General features: G+C 46.8%; 1 protein-coding gene across 4 annotated transcripts in view; it reads right to left on the bottom strand.

The window, feature by feature from the left end:
* Positions 1-4865: 4865 nt before the first annotated feature.
* The window catches only part of PLXNA1 (plexin A1), a 305584-nt gene continuing 295397 nt past the window's right edge, over positions 4866-15052 (bottom strand). For all 4 annotated transcript variants that reach the window (XM_073644943.1, XM_073644947.1, XM_073644946.1 and 1 more), the window contains 4 exons: positions 14182-14351; positions 11694-11906; positions 11461-11611; positions 4866-8030 (listed from right to left, as the gene is read on the bottom strand). In XM_073644943.1, coding sequence (XP_073501044.1) covers positions 7935-8030; positions 11461-11611; positions 11694-11906; positions 14182-14351 — 630 coding nt within the window. In that variant the 3' untranslated portion in view covers positions 4866-7934. The remainder of the gene's footprint in view (positions 8031-11460; positions 11612-11693; positions 11907-14181; positions 14352-15052) is intronic.

Here is a 15052-nt window from a genome sequence, read left to right as displayed (position 1 = left end):
GTGTCACATTGTACGAGATTTCTGGGCACAGAAATATGCATGGGGTGGCTGACAGGCTGTATGGGCATGCTTGGAGTTGTAGTTCTACAGCTCCAACTCTTAGAGAGTAGTACAGCCAAGTCCTATATCAGCGGCACATAAAGGCTGATTGTCTGCGGTACCGTCTCTGAACACTAGGTGTCGCGCTGTGCACTACGCGTGGGCAGGATTGCTGATACCGCTGCGGTGTGTGAACTGCGTCTACAATGTGTATTGGCCGCTTGTGTATAATCTGCATATTCTATATATTGTGCAGTCGTATTATGGGTTTTCTCCGTAGATGAAATAATCTGTTTTATACGCATTTAATCTTTTATTGCAAGGAACAAAATTGCTTACAATCCCGAGGCGATAGGTGGTAAAAAAAAACAACAACAATATCCTAAGACGCCGCCGTAGAGATTTCTCCATGAAATATTCTAAACGGTGAGAATCTGAGTATAAAGTCACAGCGGGGAACCGATAAAACACGACAACGGCAGAATGAAAACTTTATGAGGAGCGGTGACAATAACACGAGGAATGAAGAGGCCCCTCCCCCACCCCAATAATCGGAACCCATCGTGCACCCGCCCGTCCGACCCTCCGGCACTTAATTTATTTATTGTAATTGAATGGGGAAGAGGCCGAATCTTAAAGTCTGACTTTATTGCTTCATATGGGGCCGCTTAACTAAATGTAGAGAGAGGAGGCGCTATCCATTCTGACGATGCTTCGCCACTAGGTGGCGCCATCATGTATCTGCGCACTTGTGCGGTGGAGGAGTTACCCAGATCAGCCAATCAAATACTTGCTTTTAACAACGTCATTTTTGTAATAATAGACACTCTTAAAGGGGAACTCCATCAAATATAAGAGCTCCTGGAAAACTGTAGTCTTCTAGTTTAATGGCAGTGACTAAGTGCAGAGCTGATGTTTGAGCAATTGCCCCTCACCGGGTCTTAATCACTTCTTGTGCGTAAAGAGACCCGTAGGCATCGGCCACAGAAGCCCTTGTGATGGAAGAAATGGCCAAACTCCTTAGAAATGTCAAACCAATCCTTGTACTGAAACATGCAAGTTGCCTCTTAATAGAGGAAGAGGACTTGAACTCTATAGCGCCACCTGTTGGAAGTAGCAGTCCTACAAGTCACTATCGACCCTTTAAAGAGTCTTGCAAGATGACTTAGGATAAAAGCCAAATCAGAATCTCAATTTGCAGACACAGTGTTCCGGGATATTGCCCCTCTTCAGTGCAAAGTATGAGATCTGATTTGCCTAGGTGAGAGGCTCTGGATTGAGGTATAAGGGGTAACTTTTCTCCTTGTGGAGAGTGACTTCCAACAGGTGGCACTATAGAGTTCAAGTCCTCTTCCTCTCTGAAGAGCAATTTGCATATTACATTTCCCAGAGGAGCATTGCACAGCAAATAAGCCTCCTTACATTGGCATGCCATGGCCGGTATGTAACTCTCACAAGGAGAAACGTTACTCCTTAGACCTCTGTACTGAAACAGCCATTCTTTCCGAGTCCCACATCCACACCAATCTGATCTTCTACGGGATTATAGTATCGGACATATTCAAAACCAACATGTCTGATCTTTGCTACCTGCTGTCGGGATGTCTCTACATATTAGATGATCTGCTGATCCCATCGAAATTGGTCTGACTTGTGTCCAGTGTGTATGGGCTCCTCTGTAGAACGCAGTTCCCGTGGCCCCCTAGGATCTACAATCAATAGGGTCTAGTAGGTGGATCATCCCACAGAGGGACCTCCTAATAGGTGACCTCCTCTCTGCAGCCCATTATAGTATCAGAGCCCAACGGGGACAGTTTACTTTCCTACACCACTTAATTTGGCGACCGGGGGGTCGCACCAATAAGACTCCCAATGATAGGACACCCCAGCGTTATGTTCCCAATGTCTGTCCTGATGAAGGTGGAAACTTTATATAAATACCCATATGTGGCGCCCCTGAGGGTCCGACCGCCACAGGGATGCTGCACTTCTCTAATGGAGTGTAGTGTTCCTCCTCTGAGGTAAGGCCAGTGTGATGGTTGTGACCTAGCCTTTTGCATCCAACACCACACTACTCCACCAGAGGGAGCTAGTATGCACTAGGTGCTGCTCCCCTGGTTACAGGGAGACTGGGGAACACAAAGTGGTAGGAACCAGTTAGTGGGTGAGGGTGGAGGACTTACAAGTTAGTTACACTTTAGAATTCATATTTAATAGAAAGCCATCTTTGATCTTGGTCTTTTGCTGGTCCTTCTGCTAATTCTCCCTAGTTAATTAGTTGGTCGTACTGTACTGTCAAAATTCTGTGCAAATGTGACCTCCCTCCGGGAGCGCAGATCCTGTGTGGGCCTGTGCCGGTAAGGGACACAGAGGGATTCCGGCTGCAAGAGGGGTACCGGCCCCCGACCTTGTGCTCTACGTCCTGGATGGGAAAGCCCGGTTAGGCCCTGAGGATCCCACCGGGCATCGGATGGAGAGGAATTGCCACCCGTGCCCTAGTCCTGAGAGGAGCTCAGAGGGAGACCCGGCCTATCTACACACGCACAGACGGGAAAGGGTGAAGTCTGTAGTGCAGGAACACTAAGGGGTTAATAACCTTGGCTTGTCACACGGTGACTTTCACGCCTGTTACCTTGACCGGCTAATTAGTTCTGCTGCCTCCAGCGTTCCCGACATAAGAGGTGACTGTCAGACGGCCTGGGGGGCTCCACAGCTGTCTGTACAGGTACTATACGTGGCCCAGAACAAGGTCAGCGACCCCCCACCCCCAGACTGGCGTGTATATGCAGCAGCACCTGCAGCGCACCCGCCAGAGAGTTTTGGGAGGGGGGGAGTGAATCAGCACCAGAGAAGAGATATTTTAATTGTTGCCCCTCAATCGGTCCTGGATCAAGATTGATGGAGGCCTCTGGGCAAAACGCTATTCTGATCATGACGCTAAGAATATTCAGTGCTGAAAGAATCACAAAGCCTATGTCCGTGTAATATGGCCATATAGTGCCACATAGCGAACCGTAAGAGCCAATAATGCCATCACCGTCGTCTGCATCTAAGGTCGGCTTCACGCTACATTTTTTTTGTCTGTTGGACCCATTTTTGATCGGTCAGTTTTTACAATCCTCAAGCTTTCTCTGTGGAAAAAAAAAAAAAAAAAAGTCAGCTTCTCCTACTCTTTAGCCAGTAAAATCCCGAGAGCGGTAGATGACACGACATCCACGACACAGACCAAAGGAGGACGCGTCTCCGCAGTTGTAATTTTTTTTTCATTTTTATATTGCAGACAGTTGGTGTACAAGAAAAAAAAACACGTGAAATGGCGCACGCTCATTGTAATGGGTCGACGATCTATCTGGGACAATAATGGACGCCTCGTGTACCAAAAAAGTGTTAAAAAGTCCTCTCACATTTGGGTCTCTTTAACGGGAGACTGAGGAATCACCAGGGCATTTGCCCCTATTGCCCAGGCCAAGATTCGGACACAGACGGGGAACAGTTTTCACCTTTTTTGCATCTTGAAACTAAATTTTCTTTGCATTGTTTTTCAATAATTGGAGGCACCAAGAACAAGTCTGTGTAGTATAGAGCGGAAGTATACTGTATAGCAGATGTTGCTTTTGAACCCTTATGGCCACAGTGGCACCGAGCAAGAAAGATATGGCTACTAGATCTCAACTAGAGACAACTATATGGTTGCATGAGGCCCGCTCTCTTATGTACACTACTGGAGGGCCCCCATAATATAAACCACCAACTAGAGAGGCGCTCATCCTGGGCCTCCTATATTAAATCCCGCCTGATGCCATATTCACATATTGCATTTCTTCTCCCATTGAAAATATAATTCGATGTCTTAGTTCCAGTGATTTTTGCGTCTCCCAAATTTGCCGCCGTGCCCAGATCCCCGCTGATTACCGTATTGATGGCTTTGTGATATATATCACCTCGGCGCTGCCAGCAATGTGGCAGGAAATATTCTCCCTCCTGAGATTTAGAAGCCATTGAGTAAGATGCGCGGCTCAGGATTGTATCACTTGGAAAGATCAGTCAGTCTCTGTGTAATCTGCTTTAACGGGAAATCATCATGAAGCAGAAAAATAAATAGCAAAAGATAAGTCACGAGATGCAGGGATGTGAGAGGAGCCGAGTAATGAATGGGCACAGAATGGCCTGCAGCCTCGGAGAGGGGGAGCGATTATATCGGATCAAGATGTTTTGTTTTTTTTTGGGGGGGTGTGGGGGGTTTAAAACTCCCAACAGCAGTCATCTACTGGAGGATGAGCCATCTCATTAAGAGGTGGGGTCAGCAGAGTCATCTCGCTAGGTGGTGGTCAGAAGAGTCATCTTGTTAAGGGATGGTCAGAAGAGTCACTTAGTTAGGGGCTGGGATCAGAAGAGTCATTTCAGTAGAGGTTTGGGTTGATAGCCATCTTGTTCGGAGATGGTCAGCAGTCATTTCAATATAGGTTAGGGTCAGCAGAGTCATCTCAAAAAACTTTCACACCCTAATAATAATGAAAGGACTGGAGGTTGACACACCCTGGTAAAGACCATCCCCGCCCTCCGGAGCTGTCAGTCATCACAGCCTGGAGACTGTATTCGGCTACTGACACTTCAATTCATTGCAGCTACTATAAAGCGCACACAGCGCGCTGCAATGTCCATACAGTGGTATGCGCCTCAGATACGGCCGCCTCCAGGAAAGCTATTACCAGGAAGAAGATCAGTCTGTGGCTGCAGAGGATTATGTTTTTACATTCATCTAATGGATTTTGCCCCCCCACCTCCACCCCACGTCCCCAAAAGTAGAAATGACACAACCAGTCACATTTTATTTAGCAAAAATGTTTAATCTCTTTGTGATGCGAGGATTTTATTTACAGGTACTAAATCTGAGCAACATTAAAATAGTAAGATATTTACAGGATGGCTCAGCGGGCGTCGAGTCACAATCAAGAGTGTTTTTGCTACAGGCCAGAAACTGCCATTGCTCCACTTCACTGCAGCAATGGAGGGGTTAAGTGGACAAATTGCTTCCCCCCGACTCTGGTGGAAAAATTCTAATAGGGGATGGGGGCGTTCACATCATCAGTTACACATGGGGGGGCGCTCCAAATATGTTCTCAGCAATGTTTAACCCTAAAGGCCATTGAGAAGCCAGCAACACCTTACAGTAAGTGATGACCAGCCCTGGAAACGCGTAGTTCTTGGCGCAGTGAATGGTCGCCGCTCTCTCTCTCCATTAGAGGCCAAGTCGCTAATATAAACAGATGTAAAGCGGAAGCGTTCCCGGGATCCGTTGGGGAATTTGCTACATTTAGTAGATGGATAAAAGCTTTTATTCTCTCGTTTGATGTTTGTTTCCCTTTAATCGGCCAGTATATCAGACGGTTAGTGAATCCCCTGCAGACGGAGAGGCGCGAGCTCCAGTGTGCAGAGATGTAACGCACCTCACAAAGGATGGAGTAATGAGAAAACATCATTAATGGGGGGAGCGAAACGGGGCGTAACGAGCTGGGCCGCTGTATATACCCAGTGTGTGTGCAGCCTATGGGCACCATTGCTGTGTAAGGTCTGGTTAACAGCAAATAGTGAGCAGAAACAGTCACAGGACTCTGGTTGTCCATGGCCACTGGATCACAGCCCTGTGAACCTCCCCACCTGCCTGCCGGGACACCTGATGCCTCTTCGGATTAGTAGGCCAGACCCGATGTCATTGTGGTGGCGCGACACGAGCATAGCATCACTCCAGGCCGTCTAATCGAAAGGGGAGCCAGGTATATCGGCAGGATGGGGAGTCACAGAAGTCTGGGCTGGTGGCTTTGGACAACCAAGGTCACACAAATCACCCAAAACTGATGGAATCCATAACTCTACTAAAAACGGTGTGGACACAAGAAGGGACTTCGGGAGGAAGGAAATGTGTCTTTGTATTATTTTCCCCCAAACTGGCCTCAAAGTATCCGAGATATGAATCTACATCAAAGTGACATCACTGCATCATGTGACGTTACGCCTCATATTCCTGTGATGTCACTTCCTCTTTAAGATCGGTCAATCAGCCAAAAATGGACTGGAGCCATTAAGGTGAGTTATATTAGTTGGGGCTGATGATGACTGATACATGGTGAGGAAATTTACCAAGACTGACATTTTTTTCACCAGTCTTGAACCTTTAGCCCATTGGAATTAGGCGAGACAAAATTATTAAGAGGAGCACAATATTTAATAAATGTGGGCTGCCCGGCATCAGAGAATAAGATCCGTCCGACCCTGAACGGGCGTCAACTTCCACTACAAGGTAGGCCAGTTTTCTTGACATTACTATTTGCTCTGACATAGGACACACCCCCTTTTCACTAAGCTCCTCCCACCATTCAAAAAAACAACAACCTTGGCCCCAAAAAATACCACTAGAGACCGAAGTCTTCTGGTGCAGAGGGGATGATACCAGTCACACGGGGAGAAGTGTAAGACATTACTCCATTTTCGGCACTGCACTAAGTGTTGCTGACTCCTCCGGTCAAAGGCCCCAAAATGAAAAATTAAGCAATTTGTCAGTTTCAATGTCCAGAACCCACCCATGCATGTTAAAATGGAATGCTCAAAAAAAAAACAACTGTATTATACCTGGTCCTTTAAATTTTTTGGAAAGATTCATTGTGGCCAAAACTTAGGGGGGGAGACTAAAATCTTCAGCGTTTCCTCCATCTGATCTCCGGCCTTTGTGGACAAACTGGAACTTATAATAAATTAGGACGACATGAAACCACTCAGCACTTTGCGAGTTCCTGTACCATAAATTGTAACCAGAGACAGTATATTTATAATATATATATATATATTAATGCCCACATAATTATCTAATGCAGCAAAGCATTGTGGGTAGGGCTCTGCCAACCAAGACCGTATATATGTACATTCAATTAAACAGGTGCTGTGAATCTCTGTGCTTTCCGCAGCCAATTTATCTCAAACATTTCCAAAGATATTTCTAAAATTCTGAAAAAAAAAAAAAAAAATCACACAGTTCATTCCAAAATAAGATACACAGGGGCTAAGGAAGAAAACTGAGATTCCTCCAAATGAGTAGATGGTTTGATCCACACCCCCTTTCTCACTTCTAAATTCTTCAAAATTTTTTTTTTTTGCATTTTTATTCACTAAAACAACATTGAAATGAACATGGCACAGAATATAGTCTAGAAAAATATCAAAGGTTCTGGATTACTTTGTCCGTTCTGCGGGGGTGGGATTGGGGTATGTGGGATTCTTTTAGCTTTATTTTTTTTTCCGAGAACACAAACACATTCCTTATCAGATTTTTGTCACTTTTTTTTTTGTCTTTTTTTTTGTTTCTTTAAAAACCCCAGGAATTTTTAGTTAAATTGTGCAAATGTAGCAGTAACACTAGTGGCTGTAAGCCAAAGAGAGCGGGTTTCTGTGTTTTTTTTTTTTTGTTTCTTTGATCTAATTACGTAGGCGGCCACCAAACATAAAGGAACTTTTTTGTTTTTGGGGTTTCCATCGTTGGGTCTCGTCTTTTCCACGGGTGCTGGAGCGTCCTCTTCCCCCTCGGAAAGCGCAGGCAGCATCTTAAATCTATATTTTAAGTTTGTATTGAAATTTTTTGGGTCCCATAATTTTTTTTTTTGTATCCATTTATAAAGGTTTCTATGTTGTTCTCTAGAGTTTTTTTTATGTACAGAATATTTTTTTTTTTTTTTTTTTTCATTGATTCAAGAAAGTTCCAGTTCTGCAGCTCGTGGATTTTGAAGGCCACATGCGTTGGAAAGTGGTCAGTTTATAGCGCTCCCCCTCCTCCCCGACCGGCTCTCGCTCACTCGCTCTCAGTAGCCACTGCTAAGAGACCCTTCTTGTGCAGACCCCCATAGACTTCAACTGCTGAGAGACATTGTGTCGATGACTTGCTCCAATTTACTTCGTAGCCGCTGTCTTCTTGCTTGTTCATCCTTTTCCAGCGCGGTTAGGATCTGAAACAAAAAAAAAGTTTGGAAATGGTAAAACACTGAAGTATATGACTGAGTTCTCCACCCACCATTAGGCTACGTGGAGGGTTTGTTCACGACACCCAAAAATCGTTCAGCGCCGCTGCTACATCGTTAATTTATAGAAGTGAAGAAGGTCGCATCGCAACACCTAAATTATCACAACCGAGGCCAACAAGTCACAAAACAGTGGCTGAATTTCTTGCTTGTCGTGGCAGCGTAGGTATCACAAGTTGACCCCCTTCACTTCTATAATGCTGCGATGTAGGACAGGAGTGGTAAAGAGTTAATGCCAGTTGTGCAACATCTCTTGCGCCAAAAGTTGTCGTGTAGCTGTAGACCCCAGAACGGCTGACCTAAGATATTTGACCTTTGGAAATTAGGGGTGTTTGTTGAAGTAGTAATGACGCCACTTTTGGCCATGTTCCCTCTCCAGACCCGGTTGGGTCATGGGTCCGTTTTAAAGTTAGTGCTAATAGGACAAGGAATTGTTTTTGAGAATTCCTTACAAAGTGCAGGCACCGAGGCGATCAAATGATCGTCCCAGGCGAAGCCACAGCTAGTCAGACATTTCCCCCACAGCGGCCACTACAGGAGAAATCTAGTATTACGGGGCCATATTTGTATTACAAAGATAGCTTGAGTTCTAGGGCAAGCGAAGCTGCGGATTCATAGAGAGGCTCATTAGAGACGCAAAGCAGCGTACACCTCTGTACGTGTCACCACAATCTTACTCCAGTCACTGCTGGAGTAAGATTTGAGGCGTAGCGAGCACAGTCGCTCATGAATTAGATAAGCGGTGGGCCGCCACGCTCAGTTATGCCCCCAATCCAGCTCCACCCACTTTGTCAGATCTAGGCAAAAATTGGGTAAAGATGCCAAAAGTTGTGACATTCTCCCACAATCTCAAGTTGCATAAAAATTTTCTGGCTTTTTACGCCAGAATGCTGACAAAAAACTTGGACTTGGGCCCCCTGCGTTGTGGCCGTGTGCTCGAATAGCTGGTGACCATCAGAAATCTTCTCTTAAGCTCTGGGTAAAACGGATTGTTGAGGATGCGGCCACTTGATCACTCTTTAATAAAATGAAGGGGACATATGGAGACCACCAAGTGAGCGCACTCACCAGTTTCCAACACAGTTTGGTTAAGAGCCAGGACCAGTTGAATCCCTAGGACCCGAGCAGAGTTTAATGACGCCCTATAGACTAGAGATGAGTGAACTCGATCTTAAAAGTTTAGCGTTCGTACCTGACAGTGAGAGACACGATCTCCCTGCACTGCCATGCGGCCACTGTGGGGCCCGTTGCCAGTGTTGACACTGGGCCCCCTCTCGCCTGTCATTGCAAGTTCAACTGTATCGGCATCAATGACAACAATGACGAAAGAGGCGGCGTCAGATGGTGCTCCCTCCCATCATTTTCACTCGGCATCTGACGTCACTTCATCGCGCCCACTGTGCAGAGCAGTGAAGACAAAGCTTCAGAGCGCTCGCTGCACAGACCGGAGCAGCGGGGGAACAAGGAGAGGTGAGTATTGTATTTTTTTTTATGGTGAATGCATTATACCATATGGAGGCTACTTAGGGGGCCATCATACAGTGTGGAAGCTAATGTGTGGCGTTTGGGGCCATCAAACAGTTTGAGGGGCACTATACTGTGTTTGGTGTACTATACAGTGTGGGCGCATTGAGGGGAGCTGTACAGGGGGGAGACTCAGGATATTATTAAATTTTAAGTGGGCACTTATTGTTATAAGGGGAAATAAGGTTATTGTGACTGTCAAAAGGGGCACATTAAGGCCATGAATACTTTCTAGGGGGCAAAATGTGGGCACTGTTTTCTAGGGCACTTGCACACGGCATTACTATATTCTTGAGGGTTGCTTTACCATTTTGGGCGCACAGTAGGTGCAGTAATAGAGACACATATGGCAGCAGCGGCTCAGTATTGGGTTATCAGCAGGTTGGGAATGTGAGAAGTCAGATTTCTTTGCTGTAATCTCTGCTGCCAGGTCCTGGCTGGAGAAGTTGTGGTGTCATTCTTGGCCAGATGGATATGGCGGTAATATCAGTGCCGGTCTTTGTATAGAGATATTTTATAGTAACAGCGCGGTCATCTGCTGAGGTTCTCCTACATCCACTATTAGGGTGCGCCGCCATATTTGTAATCAGGGTTATATCTCATGAGGGGCCAACTCAGAAGTTCTGCACCCCCCGAACCAAACCCCCTTAGCTACGCCTCTGAACTCAATGTATTGTTTTGGATCAATAGCTCGCTACGCCTCTGGGTTTGATGTATTAGTCCATAATATTTTCTACAAGACCGCATCCACTTTTCAATGACAAAACACGACTACACCGACACTGGTCACAGTCGCGAGACGAAAAACATTTGTGCGACTATTTTAGATCGGGTGAAGTTTGCATTACATCAGTGGGGGTCACATTGTAACCTCCGCACTGTGTGACCAATGGACGCCATATAGCGCTGATCCAAATATGGGGCTATAGACCGAGATATACTCAAGATTAACAAGCTCTCCATTTTTTTTTAATTTCATTATTTTACACTTTAAAAGGGGTTGTCCACATCTGGGAATATTTAATTTATTTATTTTTTTCCACTTAAAGCGAATCTGTCAGCGAATCTGTCAGCAGTGTTTCGCTATGGAATCTGAGAGCTGCATGATGCAGGAGCAGAGAGCCTGATTCCAGTGGTTACTTTCCTGTACATTCATCTTTGATGTGGTAATAAATCAGCTGAGAGGAGCTCAGAAAAGACATATAAAAGATATAAACTCTCCTATTGGTCTGTTAGAATGAGCTCACTGACAGATTGTCAGTTAACCCATTCTGAAGCCAGCCAGGCTATGTAGAAAGCAAAGGGTGCAGAATTATTAATGAAGCCCAATTAAATAGAAAAATGATTTTAATCTAAAAATATTTATAAGAAAAAAAAAAAATATCCCCAAAGATGGTAAAATGATTTAAAGGGATTGTCTATTATTATTATTATTATTATTTTTTTTAAAAACCACAACTTAGTTTTAAACTCCTTGTGTAATGTGCGGAGATGTCAACACTAATCACCCCCCTCCTCCCCGGATGATTGCGTCTCGGCTGCCCCTTCTGACATTTCGCTGCTGTCACAACACTTATTACAGCCGCCACAATTACCACCGATACAATTATCATCACCGTAATAAGGGAAATTGCGGCTCAATAGACTGTTTACACCAGAGGATGATGGGGAGAGTGATACAATGAGGGGAGAATCAGCAAAACGTGCAGTTTCCAATAGCAACCAACTTCCCGTCACCCGATTAATGCTATGGTTCTCAGTCACCCTCCCGTGAATTGATTGGTGGCCATGAGAGGCGCCGCTGCTCTCCCCTGTGATCTGAGTGTGCGCTCACCTCATCCCTGTACTTGGTGATGTAGGAGTAGATTTCGTGCAGGGCGCTCATGCTGTTGAACTGACTCAAGTGTAACCGGGATTGTTCGGCCAGATATGCGCTCATATCCTGGTCGCTGATTACTGACATTTTGGCAATGTCCGCGTAATACCTGCAAAACAAAAAGGGCAAAATCGCCATTAGAGCTGCAATACCAGCCAAAGCCTACACACAAGGGTGGCGCAGTTTCGTACCTCTCCACCCAGCTCTTGTAGTTGGGTATGTCCTTGGCGTACAGCAGCTTGTTACTGGGCGAATCTTTGCCCAATTTGTGCTCCGACGTAGAACAGGAGTCCATGAATGTCTGCGCCACCACCGAGAGGCAGGCGTCCGTGATGCTGTTCTTGTGAATGTCGAAAACAAACTGAGGGTTCTTGATCACGTTCACCCAGAACCTCAGGGGTAAACTGGAAGAAATGAGAGTCGTTAGATGTCATGTGACCAGCGAGGTCGGTAATATAAACGTGCCTGTGCCTTTAAGACCAGATAAAGTCCTCTATTGGATTCCTATCCCACACACATGGCGGGGGACCCCTGAGCGGTTCCAGATAGAGTGCTACCTTCATTTTATTTTTATTATTATTTAAGGCTGTGTGCCCACGTAGCGTTTTTCAAGCGTATATGCTGCGGAATTTCCGCAGCGTAAACGCTTGAAAAACGCATGTATATCCGCACCCCATGGTCCCCAATGGCATTCCGCAATGTCAATGCCCATGCTGCGGATTTTTCCGCAGCGTATATGCTGCGGTCAAAAATCTGCAGCATGTTCATTATTTTTGCGGAAGCGCAGCGGAATCAATGTGCGGATGGTACCCAAGTCTGGATGAGAGGAGACTCTCATCCAGACCTGGGTACCAAAGAACCTGTAAAAAAAAGAATAAAATAAAGTTTATACTTATCTTCTGATGTTTTCCCTCCGTCGCGCTGTTGTCTGAAGGACCTGCCACGTCATTGAGTCATGTGACCCACCACATGACTCAATGACGTCACCGCAGGTCCTGCACACAACAGCGTGAGCCGCTCAAGACTCCGGACGGGGCAGAGAATGCATCGGAAGGTGAGTATAAAGCTTATTTTTTTATTTTTTACCATTCTGAACAAGTTGTCAAGCACTTTTCCAAGTGATGTTTGGAGAAGTGCTTGATAACCCGCATGCGGAAATGCATGCAAAGATGCCTCACAAACGCTTCTACCTGGCGGGAAAACCGCATGTAATATCCGCATGCGATTTTCCCGCCAGGGAGAAGCGTAAAAAATATGCTTCAGGTCCGCAACGTGGGCACATAGCCTAAGGGGCGGGCTCTCCAAGCTGCAAACACAATAACTTCAATCTAAGGTGACTCCTCCACTGCGGGGAGCTGAAGGGGTTAAGCACAGCCGCTGCCTATAGATACGTGTATGTCGCTCCAGTCACCGTCACTAATTGCCGGCGGCCATTGGACCGTGCCAAAGCAATTTATCTGCCACATTACAAATGTCATACGAGGGGGACGTCCCGCCGGCAGGAAAACCGGCGAGGAGATGTAATCACAAAACCAGAACGGAGGATGAGAGAGGAGGGAACTCCACGGGGGCCGACGGAAAGGTGACCGGCCGCCAAGGGGAGAACCGGCTCCAGGGGACGAGAAGACGGCGGCACGGCCCGGCAGGAGGAATCATCCAGCGACACTCGGAGGAGACGGACCTGGGGTGGAAGCATCCGCGGATAATGGGGGGGGTATCAGCCTAATAACTGACCTCAGGATCACAGGGGTCAGTGTATAAAGTTTAGAATAAAATATTCTTCAATGTCTCAGCATTTACAACATCTCTGCTTGCTGTCACTGAAGAGTGAAATAACAATCGATTCCAGGTCCAGCGGCCACGGCAGTAGTCAGAGCCGCCAGACGGGAGCCGCACAGCCGCCTCCTACCTACCGGCAGACCGGGCGTGACCTCATCATTGTATCATGACACACAAGTGACATCACTCCAGACCGGATAATCAAAAGTGTGGGGGATGCTGGCAAGCGGATTGTAAGGCTCCCAGGCGCTGGCTTAGACCGACGTGACCGCTGGACCGGGGTCCTGTGAGTCGATTTATTTATCTATATAGAAAACCTTGCGAATAAACAGCAGCACAAATGTATTCGGCCTGGAGTGAAGCAGCCTGAGCTCACAGAGGATTGTCCAGGTTATGCACAACTGCAACAAACCCTCAGCTGCGAGAGGAATTAGGTTTGGATGATTGGTTACTAAATACAAATGTTTCCAATGGGCAACAGCAAGCAGAGAGCTTGAAAATGGGAATAAAAAAGAAAAAAAGTTAGAAAGTTGCAGAACTAATTATAAATGATTCACATCAGGAGGAGAGCGCGTCGCCGACCTCCGGGAGCCACGAGCGCGTCGGCGACCTCCGGGAGCCACGAGCGCGTCGGCGACCTCCGGGAGCCACGAGCGCGTCGGCGACCTCCGGGAGCCACGAGCGCGACGGCGACCTCCGGGAGCCACGAGCGCGACGGCGACCTCCGGGAGCCACGAGCGCGACGACGACCTCCGGGAGCCACGAGCGCGACGACGACCTCCGGGAGCCACGAGCGCGACGACGACCTCCGGGAGCCACGAGCGCGACGACGACCTCCGGGAGCCGCAGGCAGCATCGCCGTTCACCCCCAATAAATCGCATTGCCATGGCTTCGCTCACCAGTTGCTCTTCCACGTGTGCCGCACGTCGTAGTCCGTGATCTGGTGCTTGTCCGCCTGCTCGTCCAGGAAGTCAAACATGTACTTGATGGCAAGAGGTAGAGCGCTGCCGCGGTGCGCGGTGCTGAAGATGGTCTCGAATAAATCGTCCACAAACTTTTGCAGCGTGCCCTGTACACAAAGTGAGGGGGATGGTAAGAAGAAAACACCATACACATAATATGACCAAAGAAGGGACTCTCATCATTCGCACTACAACCCCCAGAGAGCAAAGGCAGCCGGAATCTGCTTTCCAGGAACAGATAAACTGATTTTATGGGTTTTTTTTTTTCCCCCCAGTTTCCATCTGACGTTAATGTACAGAATTACAGCAGGATTTATCTAATATCTTCCAGATTTGTCGGAGGAGGGTGTGATAAAACCGCTGATCTTCTCTGGGGACCCCCACAAACACATCAGAAATCGCCAAAATATTTCTTTCTCGCATCCGCAATTAATTTTGCTGTTCTCGGCGGCAGATTCCCCCATAGAATTAGGAGTTATTATGCCGGCGGAGACGTTATGTAGCGAGGAAGATTTGCTGAAGGTTCAGCGTCCGCAGAAAAGCTCATTAAAGGAGGAATTAATCTTTCCCGCAGCCGTTAATATCCATAGAGCCACTGTAAATACCGCGCTCTGCTGAACAAATATATATCCGGCCTGAACGTATATGTATATATGGGGGGAGGTGTAAATAACGCAACCGGAGATTTACGGCTCCTGTAATTAGCGGGGATTTTATATCGGGGGTTTATGTAGGAACCTGTAAATCACACACATTATAAAACGGCAGGTGATTTGTGTCATAACCCATCGCTCTCAGCGGTGAATCC

This window comes from Phyllobates terribilis, unplaced genomic scaffold (assembly GCF_046119375.1).
Source record: "Phyllobates terribilis strain yellow unplaced genomic scaffold, ASM4611937v1 Scaffold_8__6_contigs__length_399053987, whole genome shotgun sequence".
NCBI classification, from domain to species: Eukaryota; Metazoa; Chordata; class Amphibia; order Anura; family Dendrobatidae; genus Phyllobates; species Phyllobates terribilis.
This window is presented reverse-complemented; position numbering and strand designations above follow the sequence as displayed.